At 61.7% G+C, this 17514-nt stretch overlaps 1 protein-coding gene across 2 annotated transcripts; it reads left to right on the top strand.

Moving 5' to 3' along the window:
• Nucleotides 1-42: 42 nt before the first annotated feature.
• DCAF8 (DDB1 and CUL4 associated factor 8) lies at nt 43-16877 on the top strand. Of its 2 annotated transcripts, XM_064475071.1 has the most exons (14): nt 43-167; nt 1731-1789; nt 7039-7109; nt 7192-7865; nt 8571-8711; nt 9045-9139; nt 10828-10938; nt 12409-12481; nt 13250-13307; nt 13495-13602; nt 14063-14193; nt 15601-15720; nt 15834-15950; nt 16046-16877. In XM_064475071.1, exons 3-14 carry the CDS (start codon nt 7061-7063, stop codon nt 16157-16159), a joined length of 1791 nt encoding a protein of 596 aa, XP_064331141.1. In that variant the 5' UTR covers nt 43-167; nt 1731-1789; nt 7039-7060; the 3' UTR covers nt 16160-16877. The 2 variants fall into 2 exon arrangements, with proteins under 2 accessions (XP_064331141.1, XP_064331142.1); XM_064475072.1 differs by lacking the exon at nt 1731-1789.
• The last annotated feature ends 637 nt before the right edge of the window (nt 16878-17514 follow it).

Genomic DNA, 17514 nt, shown 5'->3' with positions numbered 1-17514 from the left:
CGCGCGCTGTCGCGCTACTGGCCGTTGCCGTAAAGCGGCGCCGTAAAGCGTCCGGCGGAGGCGGTGCACTAAGATGGCGGCGGCTGGGCCCGGAGCCGGTGGCGGAGAAGCAGCCGGCGGCCGCGGGGCCTGCGCCTGAGCGACGGCCGGGAGCTGCCGGGAGTCGGGTCGGTGCGGGGCCTCCCCTCCCTTCCCCCTCCCGGCCCTCACCGGCGGTTCTAGCCCCGGCTCCTGCGGCCTTCCCCTCCCCCACCCGCCGGGCGGCGGGTCCGGGGCCAGGGCTGGGGGCGGGGCCGGGCGGACTCCTCCGGGGGGGGCCCAGCTGGGGGGGAACCCGCCGCCACCGCGTTGTACCAGGGCTTTCGGGGCGGCTGGGGGGGCCCTTGAGACCCCAGTGGGGTCATTGGGCACTGGGGGGTTCCCTGCTGCCCCCAGAGTTTCGCTGAGCCTTTTCGGGGGGTTCCCTGCTGCCCCCAGGGTGTCCGCTGAGCCTTTTGGGGGGTTCCCTGCTGCCCCCAGGGGGTCGTTGAGCCTTTGTGGAGGATCCCAGCTGCCCCCATGGTGTCGCTGATTCTTTGGGGGCAGGGGAATTCCCTGCTGCCCCCAGGGTGTCAGTTGTCTGTTTGGGGGGACAGGGTCCCTGCTGCCCCCAGGGTGTTGTTGTGCCTTTGTGGGGGGTCCCTGCTGCCCCCAGGGGGTCGTTGAGCCTTTTCGGGGGGGATCCCTGCTGCCCCCACGGTGTTGCTGAGCCTTTTGGGGGGTTCTTTGCTGCCCCCAGGGTGTCGTTGATCCTTTTCGGGGGGTTCCCTGCTGCCCCCAGGTTGTCTTTGTGCCTTTGGGGGGGTGGGGTCCCTGCTGCCCCCAGGGTGTCGCTGAGCCTTTTTGGTGGGTTCCCTGCTGAGCCTTTTGGGATGGTCCCTGCTGCCCCCAGAGGGGTACCTGAACCTTTTGGGGGATTCCCTGCTGCCCCCAGGGGGTCGTTGAGCCTTTTCGGGGGGGTCCCTGCTGCCCCCAGGGTGTTGTTGTGCCTTTGTGAGGGGTCCCTGCTGCCCCAAGGGTGTCACTGAGCCTTTTGGGGGGTTCTTTGCTGCCCCCAGGGTGTCGCTGAGCCTTTTTGGTGGGTTCCCTGCTGCCCCCAGGGGATTGCTGAGCCTTTGGGGGGGGTCCCTGGACCTTCAGGGGGTTGCTGTGCTTTTCAGGGCTCCCTGCTGCTCCTGTGGGGATGTTGAGCCTTTGAGGAGGGTGCTGGGGTGGTCTCTCTTGCCCCCGGGGTGTTGTCATCCCTTGCAGGGACTACTGGGGGTCCCTTCTGCCCCCAGGGCTGGTCTCTGTCGCCTCCATGGTGTCGTTGTCTCTTTGGGGGGATGCTGCGGAGATCCCTGCTGTACCCAGTGTGTTGCCATGCCTCGGGGGGGTGCTAAGTGTCCCCTTCCACCCACAGGGACTCTTCTGTGTTTTCCCCTTGGTGACACAGTGCCTTGGGGGGGGGGGCACTGGGGGTCCTTCCCAGCCCTAGTGATGGTCCCACTGCCTCGGTCAAGAGAGGGAGCTCGGCTGAGGGTCCCTCCTGCCCCCCAGGTCCAAACCTCCTTGTCCTTGGGCATTCCTTGTCCTCTCCCTTGTAGGACAGTCCCAGTTGTCCCCGGGGGGGGTCCCTCGGGGGCAGGGGTCCCCGGGGCAGGCACAGCCAGACCCCGCGATGCCGGGCTTTAACCTGTCGTTTCTGTCAGCTGCCAGCGAACCTCCAGCCCCAGCGCTCGCTGCCTGCGGCACTGCCACCGCCGCGCAGGTGAGTGGGCCACCCCGCGTCCGGCAGCGCTTGCCTCGTGTCCGTCTGTCCTGCATGCAGCAGAGGTGGACGTTTGGGCTGCAGCTGCCTCAGTCTCCTTCACAATGCCGAATTGTGTTGGTGGTGCGGCCCTGGGCTCCTCTGGCTGCCCACCCCTTTGCTCCTGTGGGATGTCTCCTGCTGGCTGGGCTCTCCTCGGCCTCAGGACGACCACTTCCCCCTGGGAGCCAGGAGCCTCCCTCCTCCAGGGTGCTGGATGGGGAGGGGGCGACACCACATGCTGAGGAGCCGGTTCTGATTAGCCGCGGTTAATTAGGCCCTGCCCGCACTGGGAGCGGGTTCATGCTGTCCCATGAGGTGTTGTGGGAGCCAGGGCTGTGCCATGGGATGGCTGGGAAAAGCGGTGGGGAGGTGGGTGCTGTGTCGCCCAAGGAGAAGCTGCTGTGCCCAGGATGCTCCAAGGTGGGGATTCTGGACCTCCGTGTTATTGCAGACAGGAAGACGCTTAATTAGCGTCGTCACTAGGACCTGCCGGGATCCCGAGTAGGTTTGTAATTAACCAAAGCTCTCCCAAGTACGGCCCACTGGCAGGTTTCTGCCCCCGTCTCGGCAAACCAGAGGCACCCGGCCAGCCTCTCCCCTGCGAGGGGCATTCGCAGTGGAAACCTGCTCATCGTGGGAGGTTTAATTGGGGGTTTAAACCCCCCAACACCATCTCGGGGGGGAGGAAGGCTCCTGCAGCGAACAAATAAGGTTGCCTCCATCCAGGTCCGATGAGAAAACTTTCCTTAAATAGAAGAGGCTCAGCCGAGCCCAGTGCCACACATACGCGGGAGGGACCCGGTGTAAACACAGGCACGAGGGCACACCATGGTGTCCTGTGGGCGTCTTGGCATGCTGGGGCATTGGAAACCGAGGTGAGGGGCTCTTGGTGGGTTGAAAATGCCCTGTGCTCGCTTCTGGCCCCGTTGCTCCTCTGCTTTACGTAGCCGGAACACAGCCTGGGTGCCGAGCGCCCACTGAGGCTGGCTATTTGGGTGTTTATATAGCTATGTAAATATTTTAATGACGGATCGTTCAGGGACGAAGCGGCTGTGAGTGCTGGGTTTCCAGCTGTAAAGCGGCTGGGTTGGCAACGCTGCGGTGCGTGGCCGAGTCCTGCGGGTGCCGCGGAGGGGCACCGAGTGCCGGCGTGGACGGATGGCGGATCTCGGGCGGCAGCGACGGGCTGGAGCTGGCTGTTGCACGGAGCATGGCCAGTGTCCCGCTGCCTCATGGCATTACAGGTTGGAGTAGCAGCTCGGGATGGAAAGGACCATCTCCTGGGCGTGACTGTTGGAGTTGCTGACCAGTACCGTTCTGGTTTGGGGGCTGTGAGCCCCGGCGCACTGTGTCAGCAGCATGCTGAGGCCCAGGCGCTCGTTTGCTGGGTTGGGGCCGTTCCTGCCGCAGGGGGAGGAGGCAGCAGCGCTGTGGCAGCACCCACGGGTAGATCCTGGTGGCCGTGCAGGCAGCCATGAGGCTGTGGCATGTGGAGGGATATTTTTAGGGCCCTCACAAGGGTGCCGGAGAGTCAGACTTCGAGCATGTGAAGCTGGGAGCAGGGATCCTGTCCAGATGTTGACTCCAGGGAACTGCAAGACCCATGTGTTGGCTCTCAGGGTTGCTTGGCACAGTGCCCTAGGGCCGGGCTGGGTTCACCAGCTCCAGCGGCGTGCCCTGAGGCATTGCCGCCTTGGCAGGAGGCCCGGTCTGGTGCTGGCAGCTTGGTGAGGGGCTCAAATCCCTCTGTGAGGGCTCGGGGGTCTCTGCAGGGCTGGCTGTGTCCCAGCTCCCTCCGGTCAGCACCGAGCAGCGTCTCATTGCTTCCCTCGACCAGTGCTCCTCAATTTGGAGAGGTGGAAGCGATACCTCTGGCGCTGTCTGCGTTTCCAGTGCCAGTAACTCAAGTGCAGGGTTCCCCCGTGTCCGCCTGCTGCCGGTTTGTCCCTGCCTGAGCCCTCGATTGCCGACGGCGCGCTGTGCTGTGCCGAACCATGCCGCGGGGCTGCCGGTTGACGCGCGCTTTAATCTCCCTGCCACGTGAACGGCTTCAAGCGCCTGCGAGTGGAGCTGGTGGGTGGCTGGGAGGCTGACAGAGTTGTCGTAGCTGAGTACCCAGCCCGGCTATCCATCGGTGCTGGGCAGCCAGCGCGGGCTGGCGTCGTGCTCCCGGGTGTAGAAGATGGCTGGGGAGCCCGGTGTCCCCCACGATGTCCCTGGTGCTGGCAGAGGCCACGTCTGTCCCTGCTGTCTGCTCCACTGAGGAGCTGAGGATGGTTTTTTTTCTCAATTCTCTTAATTTCCTAGTGAGGTTACGGTCCTCTGGTGTGGGTGGATGAGATGTGAAGTCAGGCTAATTATTTGGTAATGGATTCCTCTCCTCTGAAAGCGTGTTTCTTGTTCCTCACCTTCATGAAAAGGCTGCCGTGAAACAGTGTTAATGACAGATCTGAATAGGTAATTTGGCAGAGGAAAATAACTGCTGAGGAGCAAAGTCCAAACCTGGTTCCTTTTCTATGTGCAATGACTCTTCCAGCCCCTTGGATTAATAATGCTGCCGAAGGCAAAATAATCGGTGGAGGGAAAGCCGACCTGTTGATGGACTTTCTGAGCTCCTAACGACTCAGGCGGTGGGGAGTTAAGCCGTAGCTGAGCACTGCAGTGTTTTGAGCCTGTTTCTTAGTCATCAGCGTGACAGGCACCATACGAGGGATGGCGTCGCCTCACCGCGAAGAGCAGTAAATTAAAACCAGTCCTGCCCCAGCTCCTGCATGGTCCTGCCCGCAGCCCCTGGGGACAGACCTGGCCGGGCACGGGGCACCATCTGCAGCACCACGAACTTGCTGGCTGAGCGAGCACGAGTCGCCCCCGCTGCGGTGGTGAGTAATCCCCTCCTAGGGCTGAGCCTTGGCGCTTTGCGGGAGGTGAGCACCCGCTCTCCTCCCCGCTGCGCCGCCGGCACGAAGCCTTCACGTGCCGAGAGCTGTCGGCGCTGGAGGGACGGGCTCGGCACCACGTCTGGCCGCTCGTGCAGAGTGGAGATCCGGTGGGCTTAGGGGCGGGAGAGGAGGCTGAAGCTCTGTGGCAGTTCTTGTCCCCAGCACTGCTTTTCAGCCCTTTCCTCCCCCTCTGCACAGTACTGGTGGTTTTAAAGTGTGTTTACACAGGCTGGCAGTGCCAGTTGCGGAAGAGTTAAAACTGAAGCTGCAGAAAACTCTTTTTTTCTTCTGCACTACTACTCTTATTACTGAGCGGGCAACTGCAGTTGGCTGAAGCTCGCTGGTGTTTTCAGATGCATAAACTTCGTTTCCTTATAAACGTTCCTACACTGGAAGAGCTTTTATCACAGCCAGCCCGGCTGCCCAAGCCTTGCCCAAGCACCCCGGTGCTCCATCGCCCTGCAGCTGTACCTGTGGGTTGGCAGCTTCAGCAAGCCCTGCTTGCCTCCTAAATCACCCGTTTTTTAGAGAGGAGCCATGCTCAGGCTTGGACTGGCAGTGACAGACCCAGCCTGGGCAGAGCCTTTTGCCTTCTTTGGCTCTTTGGGGTTCTGCTGGTGCTAATTCCCAGTCTAACGAGGATTAGTCTCTCGAGTGTTTGCTGTAATTGGAGTTAATGATGTTCTGGCTTTGGCTTTTCCCTGCGTGTAAATGGGGAACTTTTAGCAGACCCCCTGACACTAGTTAAGAACAAGCAGCTAAACCAAGTATGAAAAAGTCTGACTAAAAATAGAAGGAAAGTAAAGAACGAGCAAAGCATAAATAAAACGTGGTGGGTTTTTTTTTTTTTTCCCTCCACCTTGGCAAAACCTCTGCTGCTCGTGACTCTGACATGTTTTCCTCCTGTGTCTCGGCATAGCCCGGCGAGGCGGCTCTGCTGGCAGGTGCTCTCGCCAAAAGCCACCTGTGACCTCCAGCAAGCGATGGGCACTGTGATCTTGGGCAGGGGGGTCTGCAGTCCCCAGGCATGGAGGCAGCTCCACCTCGCAGCCAGAGCCCCGCAAGAGCTGCCCTGCAGCACTGGGGAGCTGGGGCCGCTTTGGACCCCATCCTCGGATGCAGCGGGACTGTCACCACTCCTGCAGCTCTTGCCTCCCCTCCCTGTGGCACCCAGCTCTCCAAAGGAAGGGCTGGGAAATGCCCAGGAGCCAAAAACGCGCTTGCCTTTGGTTTTCCATGCACTTGTGAGGAATTGGCCCACCTCTCCTGGAGCAACTGGAAGTGCTGGGGAGCTGCTGGCCTCGTCGCCTGGCTCTGCTCTTGCCCGCTCCCCGGAAGGAGTAGGGTTGTTGGGGGAGCCAAAGGACAAAGCTTGCTCTTGGCGGCGACTAGTTGGGCTGGCCAGGTGTCTGGGGCTGCTGTCCTGGCTGTGGTGTGGAGGAAAACAGCCCCTCGGCGAGACTGGGAGGATTATGTGTGGGAAGGTGTTTAAAAATCTGTTGTTGGGGTTAAAAAAACCTCTTGAGCAGCTTTTAGCTGGCTGCCTACATTCTGCAGGTGCCAAGAAGTTTCTCGATACCGTGACTCGCTGCCTTCCCAGCCACCTTGCCTCATCTGCCTGCGATCCGAGCCCTGCTCCTGCCTCCCTGCCCGCCCCAAGCCAGGGATGTGTGTTGGGCAGCTGCCTTGCTGTAGCCGTTGCTGCCAAGCTGGAGCCAACACCTCCTCCTTCCCCTGAGCGTGGCTGGGGGTCGCCAGTCGGGAAGCGCCTGTCTTACTGCGGGAGGCGAAGGGGGGGTCCGGGCACAGGCAGTGGAAGCCGGGAGCCGTCCCGCAGGCAGGAGGAGAGGCAGCGTGGCGGGTCACGGATCTGCTTCCCTGCTGAGTTGATGGTGTCTGAGCAAATTAGAAACTGGAGAGGAGTTTAGGGGATGGTGGCGAGCGGCCCTGTTGCCCAGCTGCGGGTGCCTCGGTGGAGGCCGAGAGGCGTTGCCGTTCGCTCTGCCCTCAGCGATGGCTGATGAGCTTTTGTTGTCATGCATACTTGTGTGCATCGAGCATGGCCACCGAGCCTGTAGCCACGTCCGCGCTGCTTCCTCCGCTGATTGCGTTTTCCCTCAGAAAGCCCTGCTCTCCAGATCAGCCCACGATGCCGTGGCTATGCGTGCGGCTCCACCGACACAGGGACAGGGCAGCATGTCTCCGTCTTGGCAGACTGGCCGTGGCAGGGATGCTCCAGCTTCTGCTCTCTCCCTCTCTCGCACACAGGGTGAGCACTCTGGAAAACGCGATGTCGGATAAAGGGAGCAGCATGGAGGGGAAGACGGACATAGTGAATGGTAAGGGTGCTGGCGGGGACTGGTCTCCCCATGGCTGGGGTCTCCTGCTGGGGAGGCTCATGGCCTTGTCTGCACCACGCAGGCAGCTTGTCCAGCAGCCCGGAGGAGATGTCAGCTGAGGAGGGCCGAGAAACCTCCTCCGGCATCGAGGTGGAGGCCTCCGACCTCAGCCTGAGCCTCACGGGAGACGATGTGGGGCCCAACCGCACCAGCACAGAGAGCCGGGACACGGACACAGAGAGCTCGGGGGAAGAGAAGGACTCTGATAGCATGGATGACACGGGCCACTACTCCATAAACGAGGAAAACCGTGCCCTTGACCGGTCGCACTCGGAGGAGGAAGAGGAGGAGGACGAAGAGGAGGAGCAGCGGTCCCACCGCCGTGCCCAGCGCAAGCGTGCCAACCACGACCAAGACTCCTCCGATGATGAGCAGGCCCTGGAGGACTGGGTGTCCTCGGAGACCACGGCGCTGCCCCAGCCCCGCTGGCAGGCGGTCCATGCCCTCCGGGAAAGGGAGCTGGGCTCCAGTGCCCGCTTCGTCTACGAGGCCTGCGGGGCCAGGGTCTTTGTGCAACGCTTCCGTCTCCAGCACGGCCTGGAGGGCCACACGGGCTGCGTCAACACCCTGCACTTTAACCAGCGTGGCACGTGGCTGGCCAGTGGCAGCGACGACCTCAAAGTGGTGGTGTGGGACTGGGTCAGGAGGCAGCCGGTGCTGGAGTTCGAGAGCGGCCACAAGAGCAACGTCTTCCAGGTGAGGAGTGTGTGGGGAGGGTCCTTGGAGGGCCAGGGATGGTAGAAGATCCCCCATGCTGGGCAGGTGCTGGCTCCAGAAGCACAAAATTTCATCTGAATGATGCTCTGTGGGGCGAAAGAAATGTGTGGTTAAAGCTAAGGGCTGCGAGAGGAGTCCAGCGCTGTGCGGTGGTAACTAACCATCAAAACCCACCGGTGTGCCCGAAAATCCACCGTCTCTCGGAGCCCTGGCTGGGGACGGTGGGGTGAGATGGCCCCGCTCCCTGCAGAGCGTCCCCCTGCTGCTCCTCTGGCCCTGGTGAGCAGCAGGTTCGGGAGCGGCCGTGGGCAGGAGCCGTGCTCGGAGGGGGCGGCTGTGCCGTGGCGGGCAGTGCGGCGGCTCTGCCACCGCCAGAGGGGCCTGGAGGGCCGGGCTCTGCTGCCACCACGGCACAGCCCGCGCCTGGAGGGACACAGCAGCGTCTCCGCCAGGCTCTCGGCTCCCCGCGCTTGCCAGAAGGGGCCAGGGCGATTGCTCGGAGAGCTCGGCCCATCGAGTCGAGGCTTTGCAGTCGCTGCCTGCAGATCTGAGCATCCAGGGCTCGTTGGGGTCAGGCAGGGATGCTGCCCTCGATTCCTCTCCTGTTTCACCCCATTTCCGTTGCTGTGTACACAAGGCCCTGCCCTGGTGTTGAAAGCTGCCCCTCCGCTTGCTCTTTTCCAGGCCAAGTTCCTCCCCAACAGTGGCGACTCCACTCTGGCGATGTGTGCTCGGGACGGCCAGGTCCGGGTGGCCGAGCTCTCCGCCACCCAGTGCTGCAGAAACACCAAACGCGTGGCACAGCACAAAGGAGCCTCGCACAAGGTGAGCCCAGACCAGCCTGCGGAGGGGGCGGGCTGCAGCTGGGGACCCCCGAAACACCTGGGGACTGTCCTGGCTCACCAGCTGCCAGAAATAGCGAAGGCAGAGCCACTGCTACGGAGGGACCAAGTCTTAAATACTTCCTTATAATTGCTGTCGTCTCTGAGGGTGACGAGGGTCTCTGTGCCCTGCAAAGCAGTGACGTGAGCACTTGACCACGGTGTAGAGGGCTTGGTGCTGTATCAGCTCCTGTTAATAGCCGATGGTTTACTGGGAGAAAGGGATCTTGCCACTTTGGGTAACAAGGGAACCAATGCCCAAGTATTTATCTTCCAGCTGGCCCTAGAACCGGATTCTCCATGCACTTTCCTATCAGCAGGTGAAGATGCTGTAGTCTTCACCATTGATCTGAGACAAGACCGGCCTGCCTCGTGAGTATTTCTCTACCCGTTCCCACTGCCAGGACCGGGGAAGCTCCAGAGGGAGATCTGGGGTCCCAGGGGGCTTCCCTGCGAGCGGGTGGTGCTTGCCTGCGTAGGGCTGAGGGCCCCGCTTGTGCTGCTGCGTTTTCACGGCAGCACGCGCCTGTTCGATGGGCGTAAAGTGGGAAAAGGGATATTTTCTGGCTTTCAAGCAGTGCTGTCTTTCCTGAGGTGCAGGGTCAGACGGGGGAGCTTTTTGGTGGCTGGTCTGGGGCTGGCCATCTCGTGTGAGGATACGGATATGAACCTTGCTAATTAGTCAGGTGTGTTTGAACCCTTGTCCTCCCCAGGATGGGGCCTGGTTCAGATAGGACACAGAAATAATACCGGTGCGGCAGGTCCCTGCGCAGGCGTTCCTGCCACGGCGGCTGCCAAAGGCTGCCCATCCGGCACCCGTTCGCCCATCCCGGGGGCAGCGCTGAGGGTCCCGCGCCCCTCCTGCGCAGTGAAGTGGCTGATTAATCACAGCACTGAAATCTCTCCACGCTGGCAGCAGCTCAGAGCTCGCGGTTCGCCTGACGCGCTCGTCGCATGAGCGCTATTGCAGTTAATTGAAAAACAATAATTAGCAAGCAGCCGGGTGTTGCATGCTGGATCTTAACCCGTATCGCCGAGAGATCTGTCGTTTCTGACAAGCTTCCAAAATAAATCCGCGGCGGGTGTTCAAACAGATGCCTGGTTTTGGTATCGTGGTACTTTTCCAATATAGCGGTGTATTATTCTGAAGATGATCCTGCTTAAAACTGGGGGCTTCGGCGCTCGTCTCCTGGTGGTTTGGTTTTATTTGTATGTGCGAGTGCTTTTGGCTACAGCCTTAAACCCGTCTGTTTCATAACCAGGACAAAAACTGCTGGGGCGTTTCAAAACAGCCGCATTTAATCCTCATCCCTGCTCCCCCCGCATTTGCCGGGTCTGTTTCGAGCGGAGTCTGTTGGTCAGTAAGCTGGCGTGGCTCTGTCCCTCCTCCTCCTTTGTGGGGATCCTCGCTGCTGTTTGGGTTTGATGCTCGCAGGGAATTGTCACCCTGTGAGCGTGAAACCGCTCTGGAGGCAGGGTTCGCAGGCAGACTGTAGGCAGCTCCCATTTTTCATTAAGCCGAACGGTATAATTAGAAGAAAGACAAGCTTCTGAGCTGGCTGTTCCTTCTTGAGGATGCTGCCTCAGTTTGTGTTCGTGTCTGCAAAGCCGAAATATTGAGCTCCTGGGGGAGGGGGGATGGTGTGTGTGTCAGATTTCGTTAAATCTGGGCCTTATTATGGAGAGACGGGTGGAGAAAATAACAGCAGAGCATTTCTGCTCTGGAGTTAATCCGATTCTGCCCTTGCCGCTGCCTGTCCGGCTCTGTCAGGCTCAAGTTCAGGCCCTGAAACCCTTCAGACGTTTGGGAGGAAAACGCCAGGGAATGATTTCACTCTGCGCCGCTTGAGTCGCAGACAGAGCATGTGCTCGCTTCAGCTGGGAGGCTGGAATGGTTGGGGGGTGGTTTTTTTTTGTTGGTGGTGTGTTGGTTTTTTTTTTTTTTCCTGGGAGTGAGTAAGAGACTCGCGCAGCTCCTGCTTTTCCCATCTGGACCCTGTTTTGAATTCGAGGTGGATTTTTTTTTTTTTGTTATTATTATTTTTGCTCATCTCTTAAAGGAAACTGGTTGTGACAAAGGAAAAGGAGAAGAAAGTGGGTCTGTACACCATCTACGTGAACCCAGCCAACACATACCAGTTTGCTGTGGGAGGCAGGGATCAGTTTGTCAGGTGAGTCTGTGCTGGGGACCCAGACTGAGTCTCCAAAGTGGACTTGAACATCCCATGGGAGCTCAGCGATCACCCCCACAAACTCTGAAAACTCTGATGCCCCCCCAGAAACACTCGTGGCTGCGGTCATTAATGCCTCCACAGCCTGTTCTCCCTTAAGCAGTGGGATCACAAGGGGGATTAATAGCGAAGGATTTGGATCCTTTGAGGTTTAGCCCTGGGATCCACTGTCCATCTGGGGGATCCTTCCCTCCGCAATGGGAACTAGCAATGCTCTTAACGAGCTTCTGATAAACCGCCTCTCAGTCCCCTACCCGTGGATGGTGCCTGGCGGGCATCGGAGATGAGATTAAGGCCTGAGAAAGGTCTTGGTTTCAGGGAGACCAAGCTCCTTAAGTGATAAATGCAAGCCCCCGGCCTTTGAAACCCTTGGGGCAGCCCCCTGTGTGGGACCGGGCTGTGCCCGTGTGTCTGGCCCCTCAGCTCCCTGCGTCAGTGCAGAGCTCCCCTGGAGCCGGGGGATTTTAAGGTGCATCTCGAGTGGTGTCTGTTCGGGGCAGAGGTGAATCGCGCATGCACCAAGCCCGCCTGCGTCCCAGCTCCCCGAGAGCGAGCAGAGCCACGGCATCGCTTGGCTCCGCAAGGATGCGTAGGGGCCACTCCACGGGGAGCCGGGAGACGCCACAGCCCTGCTGCTGGGATCGTTCGCGCGGCGTCAGCTCCCCGGAGCGCCAGCCACGCGGGTGTCTGGCGTGCAAGCAGCGGCTCCTGGGGCGCTGGGCACGGAAACACTGAACACATGGGCTCGCAGACTGCTCAGACAGCAGCGCCAGTGCCTCGCTAGCTCGGTAGCTTTTGGAAGAGCCCAGGATCGTTGCTCGAAACACAGCCTCCCCTCCTTCCCGCTCTCTGCTGCTCTCTCTGTCCTCTGCCCCTATCTGAGTCCCTCCTCTCCCTGTGGCATCTGTGGCACTGGGCAGCTCCTGGTGGGCTCCCGCATCAGGGAGGCTCGGGGAGGCTGGGGACCTGAAGGAGCCAAGCCAGCCAAGGGACAAGCATGGTGGCGGTCACGTCCCCCTGGCAGAACAGCCCCCGGGCTGGCAGAGCCCCGAACGCAGGTTGCAGCCTGTGCGCGCGCAGGCTTTGATGTTGTCACGCACCACCAAGCGATGCCTCCAACATAACAAGAGGTGACATTAAGCTGCTTTGGCCAAGGCTTCTGCCACTCCAGGCCGTTTGCAGCTCCACAGATCCCTTGGTGAGGGCCGGAGCCTCCGGCCAGCATCGGGGCAGGTCGTGGTTTCAGAGCTGGCTCAGAGGTGGCATCTGCGTGGTCGTGGAGAGCTGCTGCTCTGCCGCTCTCCTCCTGCCCCAGCCCGCGGGGGCGTGCGGCACCGGCCCTCTGTGCCCGTCAGCGCAGCATCCCTCGTGTCTCAAGCGAGTGCCAAATGCCTGCCATCCTTCCCCCAGGATTTATGACCAGCGGAAAATAGATGAGAATGAGAACAACGGTGTACTAAAGAAGTTCTGCCCTCACCACTTGGTAAGCGGCTCAATTTCATGGCGTACCGGCGTGTTGCGCGGCACTGGAGGTCCCTCCGCGGCGAGGGCGCGGTGTGGGGGAGCTCACGGGCGGGTTGGCTGGCGGACGACATCCCGCAGCGGCCACCAGCTCTTGGCCGCCGGCGTGGGTGGGCGGCAGCCCTGCCGCAGCGCCACGGCTCGTGTGTCCGTCTCCGGCGCGCTGGCACCGAGCAACGCCGAGCCTGGCATGGGGTGGGCAAAGCTGGGCGGGGGGGGAATGCGTCCGCTGCAGGCTGAGTGAGAGGCAGCCTGGTCTCCTGCCAGCAGCGGGGCTGCCTGTGCCAGCCTCGCCAGCAGGACCAGCCTTCGCCCAGCTCCCGTAGCCGGGCTGGCGTCGGCGGCGCTCGCCGTGGAGCAAGAACGTGGGATGGGGCCTGGGCAGACCTTGCCGCTCGGATCTGCGGAGCGCTCCCTCGGGAGCCTCGCGCAGGAGCGGCCGAGAAGCGCTCGCTGGCCAAGTCTCTCGCAGGCTTCCTGCCTGGAAAATGGCCCAAGAGGACGAACAAACTGCCTGGGCTTTGTTTTTTCCCTTGACCCAAATCTTCCACTGTCCGTAAAGTCCTGTCTTGGTGTAGGAAGAGGCATCGATTTTACGCTCTGACTTTAAAGCTCTTGCAGAGCAGTCGCTCGCACGCTGAGCGCTCTGAGCGGGCACGTGGCCAGCACAGGTGTGCTGGCACGCTGCGGGAGGAGGAGATGGGAGCAGAGCTGTCTGTGCTTTCCCTAGGTGAACAGCGAGTCCAAAGCCAACATCACCTGTCTTGTCTACAGCCACGACGGCTCAGGTGAGTGACGGACCCGCAGTGGGGCTGACGGACGAGTCGCGGGCGGCCCAGGCTGCGGCATTGCGGGACGGAGCCGGCCCGGCCCGGGGAGGCACTGCTGGGCCCCCGGGGGGCTTGCAGCACTCCCACCCCTGGCAGGGAGACCACCTGCTCCCTGCTAATGCCCATCTCTTCCATCCTACACCAGAGCTGTTGGCGAGCTACAATGATGAAGACATTTATCTCTTCAACTCCTCTCACAGCGACGGAGCGGAGTACATCAAGAGATACAAGGGACATCGCAATAATGCCACTGGTACGGACCGGCTGGGGCGGGTGTTGGGGCAGACCAGCCCCCGGCAGGCTGCGTTCCCTGCTACGGGGGGCTCAGGGGCTCGCCCCAGGTCAATGTCAAGCTCCCACCACCACCGTGTCCCATTCCCTGGGACCAAGCTTGTTCCAGCTTCCCCCTCCTCGCGCCTGCAGCCAGGCTTTGGGGCAGTGTGGAGGTGGGGGGCCGTCCCCAGAGCAACCCGGAAGAATAATTGCCTGCTTTTAGCTTATTTCTGCAGCTCCCTGTGTTTCGTCTTCCTCTCAAAGACCCTTAACACAAACTCTTGGGCTTGCAAAGAATGAGCTATTATGTGTCTGGGGACGGAAGAGATCCACGCCGGTAACCCTGGAAACTCGCTGGCTGCCAGGCAGGAAGCAAATTCATGGCAGGGAGCGCTGCCCGGCTCCTGATGGCCGCGGGCTGCTTGTTTCTCTCCTTTCAGTGAAAGGCGTCAATTTTTATGGCCCGAAAAGTGAGTTTGTGGTGAGCGGCAGCGACTGCGGCCACATCTTCCTGTGGGAGAAATCGTCCTGCCAGATCGTGCAGTTCATGGAGGGTGACAACGGAGGAGTGGTGAGTCCCCGCCGCGGTGCTGCCCTGCTCCTCTGCCACCTGCGAGCTGGGCTCGATGTCCACATCCAGCACAAACCGCTTCCACGTGCCTGCATGAATTTGCTGCCGCTTTCTGTACTTTTTCTACTGAAGGGCAAGCAGGGGCCCTGTGGGCTCCTGGTGTCCCACGTGTGGGGTGCTCGGCACGGCTGCTGCCCGGGGAGTGGCAGCGGGGAGAGCTGAGGCTGGCTGGTGAGGGCCACGGCACCTCAGAGGTCTTCTGGTGTACGAAATCCCACAGGGATTTCACCCAGATGCCCACGGGGTGCTTGTCAGCGAAGGAGGGGTGGGGTTGTCAGAGCTGGTGCTGCCCAGGATGGGGCAGCCCCCTACCCTTCCCCCTGGAATGCATGGGGTCTGCAGGGAGAGCTGCGTGCTCCCAGGCCGGGAGCTGCTTCCCTGCTGGGTGTGCAGCTGCGTCCTCACCCAGTCACATCCAGGAAAGGGACGCAGCTGCACCGGGGCCGGCTCTGCGCCGAATTTCCCAGGCTCCGGCTGACGGCGGTCGTGTCCCGAGCGGCCGCTGCCTGCGCTGGCAGTGGGATCCGCGCCCAGTTCCGGCTCGGAACCGGCAGGCGCTCGGTTTCACGCGCCACCCGGGCAGTCGGTGCCTGTCCCCCACAGCAGCAGGGCTGGCGGGGGACGGGATGCACTGGTGGCACCCCTGGGTCGGGGCAGGCAGGGCGGGAACAGGTTTTGGGTCGGTGTCGAGGGGACAGCAGGTTCCTCACTGGCGTGGGGATGGGGACGGGTGGCAGAGCCCTGCCTGCCGCTCCCTCCCGCTCCCGGCCGCGCCGGTCCCCACTCTGCCGCTCCTCCGCTGGCCCCACAGTCGCCTTTTGTCTGGGTGGCCGCGGCCCTGTGCCAGCTCCTGGCGGCTGCTGGCACCGCCACCCCCAGCTGGCAGAGCCGGAGCGGGGACGGATCCGGCCCAAGGACCGCCCGGACAGCCGGAGCTGGGCGTCGGCGCACCGGGATGGATGCGGCCCCTTTCCTGCTGGGTTTGCTGCCGGGGTTGGGGATCCCCGCTTTTGTTGCACCCGTTGCCTCTCAGGGTGCACTGGGCTCGGTGCCCTGGGAATTACTTGAGGGCACCCTGAATTTTGGGGTTTGCTTGTAGGGCGTGGCAGGTTCCCCCACTCTTCCCAGAGCCAGAGGACACCGGGGGTGGCAGCCCCTCCCCCTGCTGGGGGGTCCCATGGGAAGCCCGCCTCACCTCGCCCTACAAGGGCTCCCCATCTCCCTCACGCCACTGTGAGACCCTGGGCCACGGTGATGGGCTAGAGGGCCACCAGAGAGCTTGTGGGTGCCAGGGTCGGTCCTGGTGCCCCGTTTAGGGTGACCGCCCCCCACCTCTCTTGCCCGCAGGTGAACTGCCTGGAGCCCCATCCCCACCTCCCTGTCCTGGCCACCAGCGGCCTCGACCACGATGTCAAGATTTGGGCACCCACGGCGGAGAATCCCACTGAGCTGGCCGGCCTCAAGGAGGTGAGACCCAGAGAGCGAGGTGGGGGGGGTCAAGGCGGCTGCAGGGCCGGGGTGGGGGTTCCCCCCAGCCCTGCAGCCCCCTGACTCCCCCCCGCCACCTCGCCTGGCCCCAGGTGATCAAGAAGAACAAGCTGGAGCGGGACGAGGACAGCCTCCACCACACCGACATGTTCGACAGCCACATGCTCTGGTTCCTCATGCACCACCTGCGACAGAGACGCCATCACCGGGTAGGTGCTGGGGTCCCCTTCGTGTCCCCCCCGGCCTTTGCCTGCTGCTCCCCCAGCCCCTTCACCCCCTCTCTCTGCGCCCCCCCCCCCGGCAGCGCCGAAGAGAGCCAGGAGCGCCAGACGGCGACTCGGATGAGTCTCCCAGCTCCTCCGACACTTCGGACGACGAGGAAGAGGGGCCGGACCGGGTGCAGTGCATGCCGTCGTGAGCCCCCCGCGGCCAGGGCAGGGGGGCTCTGGGCACGCATCATCCCTACTAACACTTTGAGCTTTGTATTGACTTGTTAAGGACCCCCCCCACTCCCTGTCCCCTCCCTCCTCATCCTCGCAGCCCCCCCCCCCCCCCCCCCCCCCCCGACCACCAGAGGCAGCATGGCCTCGGCTGGGGGGTTCCTTCCCTCCCCAGGACCCACGCAGAGATGCGGAGGCCGGGGGATTTTTGTACTAACGTGGCCCCCTGGTTCCCTCTCCTGCTGTTCTTGGGAGGGACCTGGCCCCCTCCCTGGCACTGGCCCTCACGCTGTTCAGGGCTCCCCCTTCCCCGGGGGCTCCGGCCCCCCCCCACCCGGGGGGGCTGCATCCCCACCTCCCTCCCTCTCCCCCCGCCCAGGGGTGTTTGCAGAGAGATGCTTGTCTAGTTTGTACATATCAGTGATTTGCACTTGGTTTGGCCCTTCTCCACCCCCCCCTCCGGCCCCGCCGGGGCAGTGGCCGGGGCCCCCAGGAGCCGGGAAGGTCCTTTAATTTTCTGTTACTTTTAAGGAGATCACTTTTGGGGGGAGTGGCGGTGAGGGCTCCCCATCACTGTTAGAGGCCTAATTTTATATGTATTAAAACCAAATCGAACTTGGATGTTATCAAGTTAAAATTATTGTAAAAGTTTGAATATATATTATATATAAATGCAATAAAAACCAACGGAGAGAGGTGGAGGGCTGTGTGTCCCCTTCCCCGGGCTCCCTGTCTCCCCAAACTGGCCAGCATGTCCCCAGGCGGCCCCCCCGCCCCCTCCCAGAGGGATGTATTTTGCCCCTTTTTGCCGTGTTTTCACCCAAATGCCCCCCTCACAGAGCCACGCAACCCTCCAGAGCAGCTTTCATCTCCATCTGTTTATGAGAGATCTGTACACAGTCAGCACGGTCAGGGGGATGGGGATTGGGGGGATAGAGGGAGCAGGGAGGGTCCCCCCAGGGGCTGGGGCACATCAGTGTGTCCCCTGCCCCTCCTCCCCCCCCCCAGGATCTCACTGGGGGGGAGGGGGGGTCCTGAACAGTCATTTTGCAACAAAAGACACAGTTTTTTTGGGGTAAATGAAGGTGGTCCCTGTTCTGGAGACAATAAATAGGGGAGGGAACACACATGGGGGACACAAGAGCCGGCGGCCGCGCACAGGCGCTCTGCGGGTTTTAGCTTTTATTAAATAAAATATATTAACATATACTCTCTCCAGCGCCCACCCCTTGCTAGCCCCCCCGGTTAGTAGCTAGAGCTGAACCCCAACGACACCCCCCCCCCCCCCCCAACACACGCACACACTAATGGGGGTTGTGCCAGTTTTCCCAGT

This window comes from Phalacrocorax carbo, chromosome 28 (genome assembly GCF_963921805.1).
Source record: "Phalacrocorax carbo chromosome 28, bPhaCar2.1, whole genome shotgun sequence".
NCBI classification, from domain to species: Eukaryota; Metazoa; Chordata; class Aves; order Suliformes; family Phalacrocoracidae; genus Phalacrocorax; species Phalacrocorax carbo.
This window is presented reverse-complemented; position numbering and strand designations above follow the sequence as displayed.

Bases quoted from the DNA above. Each gene is read 5' to 3' on its own strand.
- DCAF8 (XM_064475072.1), top strand. From the start codon at position 7,061: ATGTCGGATAAAGGGAGCAGCATGGAGGGGAAGACGGACATAGTGAAT. The intron at 13,603-14,062 runs GTACGGACCGGC...CTCTCCTTTCAG, and splicing joins ACATCGCAATAATGCCACTG to TGAAAGGCGTCAATTTTTAT. The intron at 15,951-16,045 runs GTAGGTGCTGGG...CCCCCCCGGCAG, and splicing joins GACAGAGACGCCATCACCGG to CGCCGAAGAGAGCCAGGAGC.